This window comes from Chinchilla lanigera, unplaced genomic scaffold (assembly GCF_000276665.1).
Source record: "Chinchilla lanigera isolate Chin_1 unplaced genomic scaffold, ChiLan1.0 scaffold00041, whole genome shotgun sequence".
NCBI classification, from domain to species: domain Eukaryota; kingdom Metazoa; phylum Chordata; class Mammalia; order Rodentia; family Chinchillidae; genus Chinchilla; species Chinchilla lanigera.
In genome coordinates, this window is record NW_004955442.1 from 4,294,571 (window position 1) to 4,309,504 (window position 14,934).

The 14,934-nt window shown below is 38.8% G+C and overlaps 1 protein-coding gene across 4 annotated transcripts in view; it reads left to right on the forward strand.

The window, feature by feature from the left end:
* Nucleotides 1-14,934, forward strand: part of Parn (poly(A)-specific ribonuclease) — a 165,358-nt gene that overhangs the window by 38,845 nt on the left and 111,579 nt on the right. For all 4 annotated transcript variants that reach the window (XM_013517837.1, XM_005391140.2, XM_005391134.2 and 1 more), the window contains 6 exons: nucleotides 382-459; nucleotides 4,336-4,379; nucleotides 5,530-5,572; nucleotides 6,248-6,323; nucleotides 8,290-8,400; nucleotides 8,918-8,987. In XM_013517837.1, coding sequence (XP_013373291.1) covers nucleotides 382-459; nucleotides 4,336-4,379; nucleotides 5,530-5,572; nucleotides 6,248-6,323; nucleotides 8,290-8,400; nucleotides 8,918-8,987 — 422 coding nt within the window. The remainder of the gene's footprint in view (nucleotides 1-381; nucleotides 460-4,335; nucleotides 4,380-5,529; nucleotides 5,573-6,247; nucleotides 6,324-8,289; nucleotides 8,401-8,917; nucleotides 8,988-14,934) is intronic.

Here is a 14,934-nt window from a genome sequence, read left to right on the forward strand (position 1 = left end):
AGTGCTGTGGCCCTACTTGGGAGGCTCAGACAGGAGCCTACGAGTTTGGAGCTAACTTGGGAGCCTAGTAAGACCCTGTCTGAAAAAAACATTTTGTTTTTTTACTACTTCTGATTCTCAAAGGTGAGAAATTAATAAAAATCCAAAAAATATCAATGAAATAAAAATCACTAGGCGTTTTTATTTTTGTATTCTGGATTTAACACTCCAAAATTGAAGAAAAATGAACCCAGCTCACATTTTTATATTTGCATATACTTAAACTTTTTTTAAATTGGGAAAGCAAGTTTAGTTTGTACAAAATTTTCGTGGAGTCTGAAACATTCTATTCTCAAATCCTAGGGTAAATTTGAACCTAGAACCTAACTTTGTTTTCTTTAGGGAAAACTCATTGTTGGGCACAATATGCTCTTGGACGTCATGCACACAATTCATCAGTTCTACTGCCCTCTGCCTATGGTAAGTGGCTCACCAGCCTACATTTAAAGGCTTTCCTGCTCAGACAGTATTCTCTGCTGGGGTGCTCTCTCTTTATATGCACTGTGTTCTGAGAGAATCTTATGCACTTGGTTGTACATGTTTGATGAGCGGCGCACACAAGCTATTTTAAGGGATCCTCAGTCATCTGCCATTGCCAGCGCAAGGTTAAATATTGATCTCATCTTGATGTCACAGTTTGCTCATTTAGTGTTGGGCCACAGTGTGGGCTGCTAGTTTAGTATTGCTAAAATTAGATGTAGCTGGACCTCCGAAGGTAAGGGGTGCCAACTGAATTGGATCAGCTTCTACAAAATTCTGGATTGCCTCCCACCCAAGTCACTTCCCTGAGGTTTTTCTGTTGACCTTGGTAGTGGGGTTTTGGGTTTTTTGTTTTTTTGTTTTTTTTTCTTTTTTTTCTTTTTTCCTTTTCCATGCTTCAAGCCGAGTCCTCTAAGTGCACTAAGCATAAACTTCTTTGTCTTTTTTTCTGCTTCTTGCTCTCGTGCATCCTAACTGCATACAGCTGCATCTCTTGTGGCATCACTCATCCTCCATTCTCCTTTATTTTCTGTCTTTTAGTGGTCTCACTTACTTTCATCACTTCTGCTTTGGACACTAACATCTCTGTCCCTAGCTGTGGTCTTTCTCAGAGCTGGGTGTGCATCTCAGCCTGCCTCCAGACATTTCCACCTGGCTAGCCTTCAGAGTAAGGTCGTTTAAGATTTATAGGGCTCAAATAAGGTAATTTTCACTACTCTTCCACATACTGTCTCCATAGCAGTTTTTTTCCTCATTCCTTCATTATAAATTATTTTTAGTCTCCCATCCTATTTTTAGTATCACTTTTGACTCTGTTCCTAGATCTAGTCCTTTGCAAAATCTAAACTGTATCATCTCCATGTTGTCTCTCCTATTAGAGTTTTTTTTTTATTTGTTGCAAATAGCTTTATTACCTGTAATTCAAGCAAACTCCAGGTGGGATTCCTTATCCACCCTAGCCCTGCCCCTCATAACATTCAGCCCACCTTTAAACTTGAGGTTGGCAATTTTTTCTCTAATGGGCCAAATAGAATATTTTTGCCTTTGAGGCTGTATGGTCTTTGTCACAACTCTTAGCTCTGCCACTGTAGCCCCAGACTGCCAGAGAGTACATTAAAATGAGTGTGGCCACATTGCAGTAAAACCAAAAAATAAGTGGTGGACCAAGTTGGTCTGGCAGGTCACAGTTGGCAAATCCCTTCTTTGAAATGATACAAGATTAGATCAGTCTTCTGTTACTTGTGCACTGGAAGACATCCATGTGAGAGTTAGGTCTCATTTGTGCATCTAAAAACTTGCATTTACTTTGCATTTCTTAGGTGAGGTTGCCCCCCATCAGCATCATGATCCTTTAGAATACCACAACCCAGCTCAGCAATGAGTAGAGTGGGTCTATTCTCCCGTCCTCGTCAACTATCTTAAGGTTGCCGTTACTTTTCATAACATCTCCATCACCCTCTAAGACACCGAAGCTTCATAGTTGTAACTCTCAAAACAAGTGTGATGGGAATAGATTTGCATTTTTTACCTAAAGGACTAATAATGTTTGTTTCAGACCATCTAATCGTTAGTTAGACAGACCTAAGTGGCAGCTCCTGTCCTGATATTCTGACCTTTAAAGTAATGAAGTTGTCAGTCAGGGAAGAGGAAAACCATGTTTAATACTGTTTCAAGGTGTTTTAAATAGCAAACAGTGTGACGCGTAGGAGGCATTAATATTGATTTAATGAATATCTTCAGGCTGTACCAGTTTTGTAATCTTCTGATGTGTGGCTCTGTTCACATCACTGATCCTGCTGAAGATTCTCAAATCATTTCACATTTGTTTTCTGTATTTGTTTTTAGCCTGGCATATCAGGCTTCTGTGATCTGGCCCAAGCTTCCTTAGATTCTTAGCACGTTTACTCTCCTTTTTCCCAGCTAGTCTGGCTTGTTTCTCCCATGAGAAGTGCCTGTGGTTGGGCATATAATTTCTTACAACTTGAATTTTCTTCAGCTTTTCTCAGTGTTTGTAGTCTGAGGCCTTACCTTATGCTTCCAAGGTCCAGCTTTTGCTTCCTCCCTGAAATTTTCCCTACTTGCTGTCTTTTTGCTCAGAAAGTGATCATTTTCTGAACTTGAGCAGAATTTGGGTACCTCTCTGGTACGTAGATTTTGTCTTGCATTATACAACACAGCCCCCTTCTCAGCAGTGAGCTCCTTGGAGGAGGGTCTAAGTGCCTGGCATAGCACTTTATATGTGAGCACTAATGTAAGACTAGTCTTGAATCAAATTCTAGTAGAAAGCAGGTCGTTTGGTATAAAATAGGAAGTGGATTAGGATAAGCAGTTTTATCCCTTGCTTTATCACTAAGGCAGCTTGGGGAAATTACTTACATTCTGTCACTGTCAGAGAGAGGTGTTTTATTTACCTTTTGAAGAAATCATGAAAATGACAAAACCTGTTTAAAATGGAAGAAGTTTTACATGCACTCGCACCAAATTTTGCATTTAAAAGGGTACTAAAGAGTCTACATTTTGGAGCTGCTTTAGAGGACAGTCTCTTCATATGAGACTGCTTGGTACTTTAACATGACCTTTTTGAAGGAATTGATGTAGAACTCTGCTGTACTTCGATCTTGAAGGTAGCCATCATTTTACCTTTCTCGTGTTTGTGAAGGTTTGCAGTAGTATTGAGGGATTACCAACAGTCATTATGGCATTTTTGTTTGACTTACATTGAAACCACTTTTTCACATATTGTCCATTAATTTAATGATAGCCATTGAAAGCCTGGTAAAGATTTCAGGCTAGCTAAATACAGTCTATTTTTACAGGCTTAAATGCTAATTGGAGATGGCAGTTTCCTGTGAAACATGAGTAACACTGGAGAAAAGTATAGTTTACAAAGGGTCAGGAGTGTGACTACCCAGTCTAACATTGCAATTATGTATGTAAATGAATTAATTCAAAATTAGAACACACTAATTTCTGCTCTAGACTTCCTGATCAAAATAAATTTGGGAAATAATTGTCTGATTTAAGCACTTGCTATTAGTGTCACTTTAGCAATTTTCTGAGCACTTAAATCAAGATTGTATGTATAGTGAAATGTCTATTTTAATGCCCATTTTAACTAACATTTGTAGATGGTTTCAGAAATAAAAGCTAGTTTACAATATGTCCATTTCCTATATAAACCATTTGATATAAATGACACTGCTAGTTTCCCTTTTCTTTTCTTTTTTTCTTTTAGTGGTACTGGAATTGAACTCAGGGTTTTAAGCTATACTCGTACCCCTTTTTATTATTTTTATGTTGAGGGTGAGTCTTGCTGAGTCACTGACTTTCTCAGATTGGGCTTGAATTTGCAGTCTTCCTGCCACAATCCCCCAGAATTCTGGGATTACAGGCATGCACCACCATGCCCAGCTTAGTTTCACATTTATGATAAATTTCTATAATGGAGCACAATCTGTTAGCTATGACTGTAACTTCCCTGAAAGTATTACAAGCCTCTCGAATATGCCGTTTTCTGCCTATAATAGGGCACTCCTCCTTTTTTTATTTGAGCCCTAAAATCCTTAAATTTGACTATTTGGGTTATTCAGAGAGATTAGTTATCAGGTAATGTTGTTCCCAGCCAGTGGGGAAATTGGGAAGATTTTTTAAAAAGTAAGTCTTAACTAGAAAAGAGTTTTGCAGTTTAGCTGAAGGCCCGTGTGAAGTGTGACAGTTTGAGAAGATAGCTGTGCACCTGAGCTGCCTACATTTGTTTTCAGTAGGTTGGTTATACTGTGTTAGGAACATTGAATGAGTAATTCTCTTGTTTTTTAGGACTTGAAGGAGTTTAAAGAGATGACAACATGTGTCTTCCCCAGGTAGAGTTTCTCTGAGGGCTTATCTTTCTTATACACAACAGGAATAGATAAGTAGTAATTTATGTCAACCAGGGGGTTAGGATTAGAATACAGTTCATATGAGTTGGGGAATTATTTAATATATCCAATTTTGTGATGGTTGAGTGTTTAAAATTTATGATTTGTTATCCCATTAAAAATCCAATTTTGAAAGAATCCAATTTTGAACTGAGAATGAAAGCACATGGTGCCTTCTTACCCCACGTCTTGCTGTCTGAAGGACTAGCAAAGGTCCCTTGAGATGGCTCTTGTATGTGGTGTGTGCCTTGGAACTCCTAAACGGTTCAATTGAGAGTCCTCTCTTTTCAGTCAAACTGGCTATAGATTTTTTTTCCCTCCACTATAAGTCAATGCCTTTACTTGTTAGTGTTTTAATAGTTAATATTGCATGCTAGTTCTCAGGTGTCACAAGCCTGAAAGACCACATGTCAGCCATGGGTTGCCTATAGAACAAGGGTTTGTGTTTTAGGATCCATTTGAAGAGGAACAGGTTGGTAGCTAAGCAGTTTGTCTTTCAGGTGGGTTATTTCTGTCATATTATTCATGGTGTTCACATTCGTGTGGAAATACAGAAACACCATTTTTATATTGGCCTTTGTCTTTCTCTGTTTAGTATTTTCAATCTTTGAAATAGAATAATGAGAAGTAACAAGAGCATGAAACTACCAAATGTGGATTTTGGTCCTCCATAAGAATTTATATCATATAAACCTGGGAAATAGCAGTGGATGGTAGTGGTATTTGAACCATGTGAAAGTGTGAGGACATTTGACTGACTTTAGAGATTGATGTACACTGCACCATCTCAGGGTACAAGCAAATCTAGAAATGGTTCCTTAAGTGTTCCTTAGAACATGGACTGTCTTGCATTGCCTGAAGAAGTCCCCAGTGATGGGACTGCTGGCTAATGTAGCAGTGATGCTACTGCTAGGTCCCTTAGGGAAATGTGTTTGGTTCCTATATTTAAATGTTTTATGCATTAAGCATATCCTGAGATTTCATGTATTAAGTACATGTTATATATATATACTTTAGGTATTTGAAGTAGAGTACATTTTGAACATTGGTACACATTTTGTTTACCTTACTAAAAATTTTTCTGTTTTTTTAGACTGTTGGATACTAAATTGATGGCCAGCACACAACCATTTAAGGTATTATTTAAACTTTATTACTGATAAATTATTTTGAGATTTTTTTGAATTACTTCTAATTTAAATTGGCCTTGGAATTCTAGTCTACTTAAATGTTATTTAAGATACATTCAAGAACAAAAAAGAAATGGAGAAAAAAATATATTAAAATGTAACAATGATTGTCTTTGGGTGATGGAATTAAGGGTTTTTTATCCTTTAGTTTTTGAATGTAAGTTTTTAATTTTAAAGTTCATAATTTATTTTTGAATAGGTTACATATACATAGTTCTTCCTTTCTTCATTTTCTTTTCCTTATTTTATATATTTTGAATGTATTTTCTACCCAAGAAAATTCAAGACAAAGTATATAATCATTTGCACTTAGTGAAGGGCCTTAAATAACTGAGTGAGATGAATGCCCAGAACAGTAAGGCTTTCTGGCAGAAGTCTATGTGTTTTTAATGCATCTGTAAAAAAGCTGCTTCCATTTGGCTATGTAATACTTCCTATAGCGTGAAAATTCAGCTTGCTGCTTCACTTTTCCTTTGAGTAAAGGAGGAATTGTTTCTATAAGGAACACCAGGGGGCACTAGGAGATGCTGTTTATGTGACTGTGTCTTGCCGGTGGATTTCTCTAATATCTGTTGCACTGAGAAGATAAAGTGTCATAATTCTCTGCGTCCTGGTTTTCAGGATATCATTAACAACACATCCCTCGCAGAATTGGAAAAGCGGTTAAAAGAGACACCCTTCAACCCTCCTAAAGTTGGTAAGAATAAAACCTTCAAAGTCTTTGTGATAATTATTGATGTATACCATAGAAGAAAGGTGAAATGGCTCTAAAACTATATTGCATATTTGTAACTTTGACTGAGCTAACTTGCTTGTGCCTGTGTTGAATTACTGTTTCCTGAATGAAGATGGTCTTCTAGTTCTACATCTATTTTATATTAATAGAGTTAGGCGTTCATTGAGAAATCTAGCAATTAAAACTTCAAGGCTTTTATATCCTGGTACTTGGAATTTTCCCAAAACATGATGTGCTCCTTTATATGGTGCATTGTTTAAGCAGACAAAGAATTGGTAGTTAATTGTCCGAGGAGAATGAAAATACCTTTTCTGCCTCAGAAAAACCCAAGAACTGGGTCTATGTACTGATGAGATTAAGAGAGTCCCCACTCCTGCTTCCTTCTGGGCTGGTTTAGGGAGTGGATATAGCAGCACTGGGGAAAATTAGAAGTCAAGAGGAATATTTCTTGTGAGATAGAGGTGTTCTGGCACATCTGCTCACCACCCAGGTATTTGGTGAGCCTTGTGCTGTGTCATTGATCCAGATAGCTTAATTGTGCTGCTGATACTGTAGTTTGCATTCCATTATCTGTAACCTGAAAACTTCTAGAGATGTTGATAGGACTAGTAATTCGAAAATTGATAATGGAAGGTATTAAATCAGCCAAGATTACAGTTATCTATTCCCTTTTGTGAGTATTGTCCAGTAAGGAATTAAGGGTGGTGGGAGGAAGAAAACCTTGGCCTTATTTGTTACAATGTAATGGAAATGATTGGGGAAATGTGTTTCAGCTGGTGGTAGTGTGGAGGATGTTACTTAGGTGTTAAAAGATTTTATAAAAAAGCTTCAAGTCTAATGTTTAATACTTAAGTGGAAGGTAAAGAATTCCTGGTTAAAGAGCATTGTATTGACATAGAAAGTTATAGCCTTTTCACTGTAAATTTGTATTCATACTTCAAATTCTGTATTGTAGCTTTCTCGACGTTCATTTCCAGAATGATTCTAGGACATGGTTATTTATGAATGATAGTTTTATCCTGTTGTTTTCTTAACGTGTTCTGGTGTCTGGTAGAGAGTTAGTCTAAAGCAAGTTGGTCTCCTCAGACTTTTTTTCCTTCTTTATTCTTCTCAGACTTTATCTATTTAGCATCTGTGTGTGTCAGTGTAATGAAAGATTCATGTTATAAGGTGATCTCTGCTGTGAAGTGGCTCATGATCTAAGAGCAGTATACAGGAAATTCTGATCTATTTCTGGAGTGAGTTGTGCCACCAATTTTAGATCTCTCAGCTTGTAGGCAGGGTAGAGATGTGCTGACTTTGAGCTGCCGGTATTAAATTGGAGTTGTCATTATTGGGGAGGATTACCTGGAATATTGACAGATAACACTAGGTGGGAGCTTTATTTACATTGTGTCATTTGACCCTCATAAAAGCCATTATCTCCGTTTTACAAAACTGGAGGATCAGAGGTGCTGTGACTTGCCCAAGGTCACAAAGAAGTAAGTGGCAGAGCAGAGATTCCGACTAATACTGTGTAGCTCCAGAGTCCTGCTATTAATCTTGTGGTATTCTGATGGTATCATTGTGTGTAGGGAAGAATTTCATTTTTATGACTTTACAGGGCAACCAGAAGAGGAGTAATTGTTGTAGGGAGAGTTACACGTGATGGTGATTGTAAATAGCAATGTAGGTTGAAGAGACCTTTGGCTGAGTCTTTGATCACACCACTGAAGAATTTCTATTCTGGACCAAAGTCTTCCTTTTCAGGACTCTTATCTCATTGTAAGATGTTGTATGGAAAGAATTAGGAAATAGTTTTTTTCCTGCTTATTTAAGATACTTTTGTGGCACACTGTAATGCAACTTAGATTTCATAAGGCATCGTGTTTACTCATCTTCATGTCTGTGATATACTGGGGAAAACTTTTTCCTTTTTTCTTTTTAGAAAGCGCAGAAGGTTTTCCAAGTTATGACACAGCTTCCGAACAGCTCCACGAGGCAGGCTATGATGCTTATATCACAGGACTGTGCTTCATCTCCATGGCAAATTACCTAGGTACTAACTATATGTGTTTCTGTCAGACGGACAGTGGGCTAGAGTGGATCCCACCTCTCTCCTTGCCTTAGTTCAAGCTGCTATGACACATTACCACAGACTGGGCTACTCCGACATTAGACCTTTATTTCTCACAATTTTGGAGACTGGGAAGCCCAAGACCAAAGTGCCAGCAGATACGGTGTGCGGTGAAAGCCTACATCCTGGCTTGCAAACATGGTGGAGAACAGATGGGGAAGATACTGCATTGTCTCTTCTTACAATCTCCTTAGTTATCTCCCAGAGGTCTCACCTTCAAATACAATCACGTTGGGGATTAAGATTATATATAAATTTTGAAGGCATAATCATTGAGGCTATAGCAGTACCATTTCCCTAGAATCCATTCACCAACTTAGAAATGGGAGATTCTAAGGAAGGAATTGGAGGAGATGGGAGGGGAGAAGAAAGAGAGGAACCACTGGCGCTTACTTATTCACATGACTGTGTATAATATCCTGCTTCTTTTCTTTATTAGGTTCTTTTCTCAGTCCTCCAAAAATTCATGTGTCTGCCAGATCAAAGCTCATTGAACCTTTTTTTAACAAGTAAGTAATCAGAAGTCCTGATCCCCTAGTTCCCTAAACCTAGTGTCTTGGGATGACTGGGAGGTACATTTTTAGATAAAATATTTCTCATATATAATAATTCAGATAGTTTTTGAAAATGGAAATTGATTTTTTTGGAAATTTTTTTTTTTTTTTTTTTTTGGTACTGAGAATTGAACTCAGGACCTTGTGCTTGCCAGGCAGGCACTGTGCACTGAGCTATATCCCCAGCCCCTGGAAATAATTTCTTACATATACTGGCTAATAAAAGAAAACGTTGCTAAAGACAGTGTGTCTCTTCTAAGAAAAAAAAACTGGTAGTTTTGGCATTTAAATTTTCCTACAAAAAAATATATATCTCCTTTCCTACAAAGGAGTTATATATACAGGTAGACCTATCCCCTAGCAAAATTTACATGTATAATTATTATTTATGTTTGTATTATCATCTTGCTTAGAAAATATTATTTCGAAGAAGATATTAGAGAAATGACATTTAGGATAATCTATGAAGTTTTGATTGTCCCACATCCTGAACCCTCATCTGTGTGGATCCAGTTGAAGTAAAGACTTGCATGTCTATCTTCATCATTGGAAATACAAAGTCAGTGTGATTTAGGGAAAAGTCTTAAGTTTGGTTTTTTTTTTTTTTTTTTTTTTTTTGGTACTAGGAATCAAACTCAGGACCTTGTGCTTGCCAGGCAGGCAGCTTGTGCCTCTGAGCTATATCCCCAGCCAGAAGTCTCAAGTTTGAAACATTTTTTTAAAAAAATCTCAGGCTTGTTATTTCAGAGTTTGTGCTTGACTGGCAAAGTTGAGACTAAAGTCATGGATATGCTCCTTAAGCAGGCCACTTTGGCTCTGTGCCTTATCCCTAAGCCTTCGTCTTTGTCTCAGCTCTCTTACACAGCTGTGTTAGATTCTGTATGAGCCAGAGAACAAGGCAGTCCACATCGATCACTACCACTGGAAGAAATAACTATTTTGGTGTTGGGCTGGTTACATCATTTCCTTCCATTATAGGCAGCACTTGATGGTTTTATCATTGCTTTACCAGATTAGAATACAGTTTCCTTAAGATGTCTGCGTAAATGCTAGTGCCACAGTGCAGTATCTAGATGGCATGCTGCAGAGACAGCTGTTATCTTTGTTCCTTCTTGTGGAGCTTCACAGATAAATTTGTTCAACTTTCAAAACCTCTCTCAAAGTGGACTGGCTGATAGTGTGGTATATACTGGAACTGAAGCTGAATTTTTCTGCGTAGGAAATTAATTGTGCTAATAACCGAGTCTTTGCTAACTGTCCATTTCCTTAAGGGAAAAAAAGAATTTTCTTAGCTCTTAACTCTTATTTTGGGGACTGTGTTTATCTCTGTAAATCTTTGGAAACATGGCTTATGCCACAGACTTTAGAAGACACAGGCAACAACAAACATGGCTCAAATTATGGCTGTTACATTTGTATGTGCATGATGCCAAATTCATTGTTCTACAGTATTTTTCAAGTGGGCATTATTCACTCATTTAGAACTATTGAAGCAACAATCCTGCTTCTCCATTAAATTCACTTCTTCTATAAAATCAGGTGATGGATACAAACTGAATTAGATACAGACCTAATCTATCTGTCAGGTATGTGACCATCATCATACAGGGCAGTCAAAGTAAATTTTGATTAAAAAGCTTAAGCCAGGCATGGTGGTGTACACCTATAATCCCAGCACTCCAGAGGCTGAGGCAGGAGGATTGCCTCAAGTTCAAGGCTAGCCTGGACTAACTACTGAGACCCTGTCTCAAAAAAAAGAAAAAAAAGCTTAAATAAGACCTTCAAGAGTTTTAGATTAGCCTAATATTGCTAATATTATGCTATACTATTACACAAAAGCACTGGACAGTAAATACATATGACTTCATTTTAAGTTGAGGCTTATGTCCATTGAGGGTTTTCTTGTTTTTGTTTTTTGGCTGAAATCTAGATGTATACCCAGAGTAAGTAAATGGAAGATAGAAATCCTCCTATGATTTTTGTATCAAAAATTCCTAACTTCATCATTTTGGTCTTCTTTTCCCCTCAAATGTAAAGGAAGAATATTTTCTTCATCATTGACAGGAAAAAAATCTAGCAAGATTTGAAATGAAAAATATGCAAAGATTGAATGTAATACAGAGTGTTTTCTAAGCCATAGTTGTCTAAAAGAATATCGTGCAAGGACTCAGCATTGTGCCATTGTGTCTTTTTCATGGCCTGGGTACCTGATATGTGCCGCCTTGCCTTGATGGGATCAGGACGAGAGTCATAACAGAGTGAGCCATGGAAATCAGGATCAGACCACTGCTAATGATAGGTCGTGTGGAATGTCCTCTTCTTTTATGTTGGAGGCTTTCTGGTCAGGAAATGATTTCTTTCTTTTATAACCCTGGTCAGTTTTAATCAATGCATGGAAAACCAGTGTTAGTAAAGATCCTCTGGTCAAATACTTTTAGACTGGAAAAAGCTAAAAATACTCATTGGTTTTAGTTTTTATTGTACCACAGAAAACATAAAGTCTGACTTGTCTTATGTCATATTAATAGGCATCTCTCTCTATAAAACACCTTGAACTCTCTTGTAGTTAACCTTTAGTTAAGTTTTTGAGGGGAGGCTGTTTTCCATTGACCTCAGTTCTTTGAAAGAGAAAGGAAATGAATAAATTTTTTACTTTGGCTCTTATCTGTAAATGAGGGAGCTTAAAGGGAAAAGCTACCTGCCTGCAGTTTCCTGTGCAGGGTTGCTGTGTGTTCTGGATGCTGATGTTCTGACTTGGGACAGGATTCCTTGGAATCTTGGTCTTTCTGGGACAGCCCTGTTTTGTGTTCTCTAAGCTATTGATGAGGAGATGAGCCTTAACAAGGAGTGATGTGCCTTAAAGAACAAATTGTTTCTTTCTCTGTAAAATGGTGATCAAACCCTTTGCTTTCCATGGAGGTCAAAAGGATTGTATGAGATATGATAAGATAGTTCCTGAGACTTATAGGTGCCCATTATGTATTGTTTTCCTTTCTAGAAATATAAGGGGACGTGTTGGTCAAAAGTACAAAATTTCAGGAGTAAGTTCAGGAGATCTACTGTACATCAGTATGGCTATAGTTGATAACAGTGTATTATAGAGCTTGAGGTATAGCTCAGTGATATAGTGCTTTTGTCTAGAATATGTGATCCCCTGGGTTTGATCCTCAGCACTACAAACAAAACACTGTATTGTAAATCTAAAAATAAATGAATTCATAAAAATGAGAAAACATAACAAGATCTAACATGCTAGGGTAGTTAATAAAAGTAGGCATAGACTGGGCATGGTGGGACATGTGCCTGTTATCCCAGCTACTCAGCAGGCTGAGGCAGGAGGGTCACAAGTTTGAGGCTAGTCTGAGCAACTTTGTGGGACCCTCTTTCAAAATAAAATTTTAAGAAGAGCTAGAGGTATAGCACAGTGGTAGAGCCCTTGTTTAGCAGGCACAAGGCTCTGGATTTGATATACTCACAAAGTAGATATGGTAGGACAATGTTTTATGTTTTTATTTTAATGATAAAGAAGGAAGGTTTGTTACCATGTGGACATAAAATTGGAGTCCTATAGCAGCAAATGTGGAGCATCTACTTTAGTGTTTGCTTATGAAGAATCAGGTGAAGATTGTGTCAAATTAATACATAAGAAAGGAAAGATTGATTTTGAACATTCAAAACATTCCTTTTATTCCAGTGACTATAATGAAACAATTTATGGGAGGTTGTATAGGTAAAGAGTGATAATAGAGAGGGGAGAAGAACTATTATGGTACCTGAAATAAAGCACACCACTGATCTTTCCCTTTCTTCCTTGGATAGCAGTCAGATGCGGGCAACAAATGGGGTTTTTCTTAGAACAGGTGCTTGACATTTAAATCAGAGAGATTTTAAGCTGGAGGATTATAGGAAAACAAATACCACAGCTCAGAACTGCCATCCTCCTTTCCCAGCCCTCTCACGCGCAGTATACAGAGCAACTCTCGTTTGCCGCTCCCTAGTGCGGTGGCTGTTTGCTTCCAGCAGCACAGTATGCAAGGTCAGAGTCACTAGAGGGCTGTTAATGGCCCTGTGTGTCTGAAGTACAGACTGGTCTGTCTCTCTGGGGCATGGTCTGATCCTCTGGAGGGGAACATTTGCTTAGTTGACCATCGTGCCTGTTCTTCCCACTCGGAGGACCACATGAGTGTTGCGGTCGTTCCCTCTCCTCCTCTGGGGTTTCCAGCTGCCCTGAACAAGCCAGCGTGACAGCGCAACTCATACTGTTGCTTAGCCCACAGCTCTGTGTATCACACCACTCCACAGGATTTCTTCCCATTTGGATTTAAATTTTATAAGCCATTTACCTGATTCCTGCAGGAGAGTTGCACACTGTAGTATATCATGTGGAGTAGTATAGTAAATGGAATCCCAGCTCTACTCCTTATTACCTGTGTGATTTTGGGCAAGTTATTTACCCTTTCTGTGCTTCAGCTTTGTCATCCATAAATTAAGAATATTAGTACGTGTGTACTAGAGTTGTTGTAGGGGTAAAATGAATAAATGGAGGTGTTTGACCCATTATGGGCCTCAGTGACCTTGTTGCTGCTGTTACTGCTATGGCAAAGTTGATACTTTGAGACATCTCCTCTGGACAGATGTTGGGAGCAAACGGAGGGCTATGTTATGTTTTTATTACATTCATACTGGGAATTGAACTCAGGACCTTCACACTGAGTTACATCTCCAGTTCTCTTCCTTCCTTCCTTCCTTCCTTCCTTCCTTCCTTCCTTCCTTCCTTCCTCCCTCTCCCCTTCCCGCCCTCCCTCCCTTCCCCCTTTCCCCTCCTCTCCCTTTCCTCTCGCTTCCTCTCCCTCCCCCTTTTTCCCCCCTTTCTCTCTCCCCCTTCCTTCCCCCATCCTTTCCTCCCCTTCTCTTCCTTCTCTCCTCCCCTCACTCCCTGCCTTCCTTCCTTCACTTCTTTTCTTCCTTCCACTTGTAAAAGAAAATGAAGATAATATAGATTCTTTCTTGAAATTGAATATTATAGTTTAGATCTAAAATATTCCTCCCGCATCTCACTTGCATACAGAGTTTGGGCTTTTGGGAGGTGCTCAGGTCTTGGGGGCCCTATACTTACCAGTGGACTAACACCTGCCCCCTTGAGTTCACAGATGAGTCTGCTGCTAGAAGGAAGCTTTTGTCGGAGGGGACAGGTCACTGCGAACGCGCTCTGGAAGGGCATATTCTTTTTCTTGAGACAGGCTGGCTTCAAACTCATGGTGATCCTCTTGCCTCAGCCTCTTGAATAGCTGGAATTACAGGCATGTGCCATTGCAACCAACTGTATTTAGAGTTTTGAGGAGCTGTGGGCCTTTTTTTCCAAAGCAGTTGTGTATTTTATATCCCTACCAACATCTGTGGTAATTCTCATTTCCTCCCGTCTGTGTTACTTGAATTTTTGGTTATAGCTGCCCCAGTGAGTGACCCTAGCAGAAATCCTGAGAGGTACCTTGTGGTTTCGATCTGTATTTCCCTAAAGTCTAATGATTTTGCACATCTTTCCATGTGCCTGTTGGCCATCTGTGTGTCTTGGAAAACTGCCCATTCAGATCTTTTGCGTAACTTTTCTTTCTGAGGCAGTTCTTGAGACTGTCTCCTGGAAATGTGCACACTGACACGCATGCTGGTATTAGTATGCACTCACCTAGCGGCACGAGCCTTCCGACCTCTCTGTGGGGCTGAGGACTTCCATGGAGGACCTGCTGTGTGGCAGGGGCCTTTTGAGGCACTTTATGTGTTTGATCTCAATCGTGACTATGTATCGGAGTCTCCCGCAATTAACGTGATAATTAGATGTTTAGGAAAATAATTGCAAACCATAAAACACTTTTTAAATCAAGATTTTCAAGGTGAAGAGTTTTTT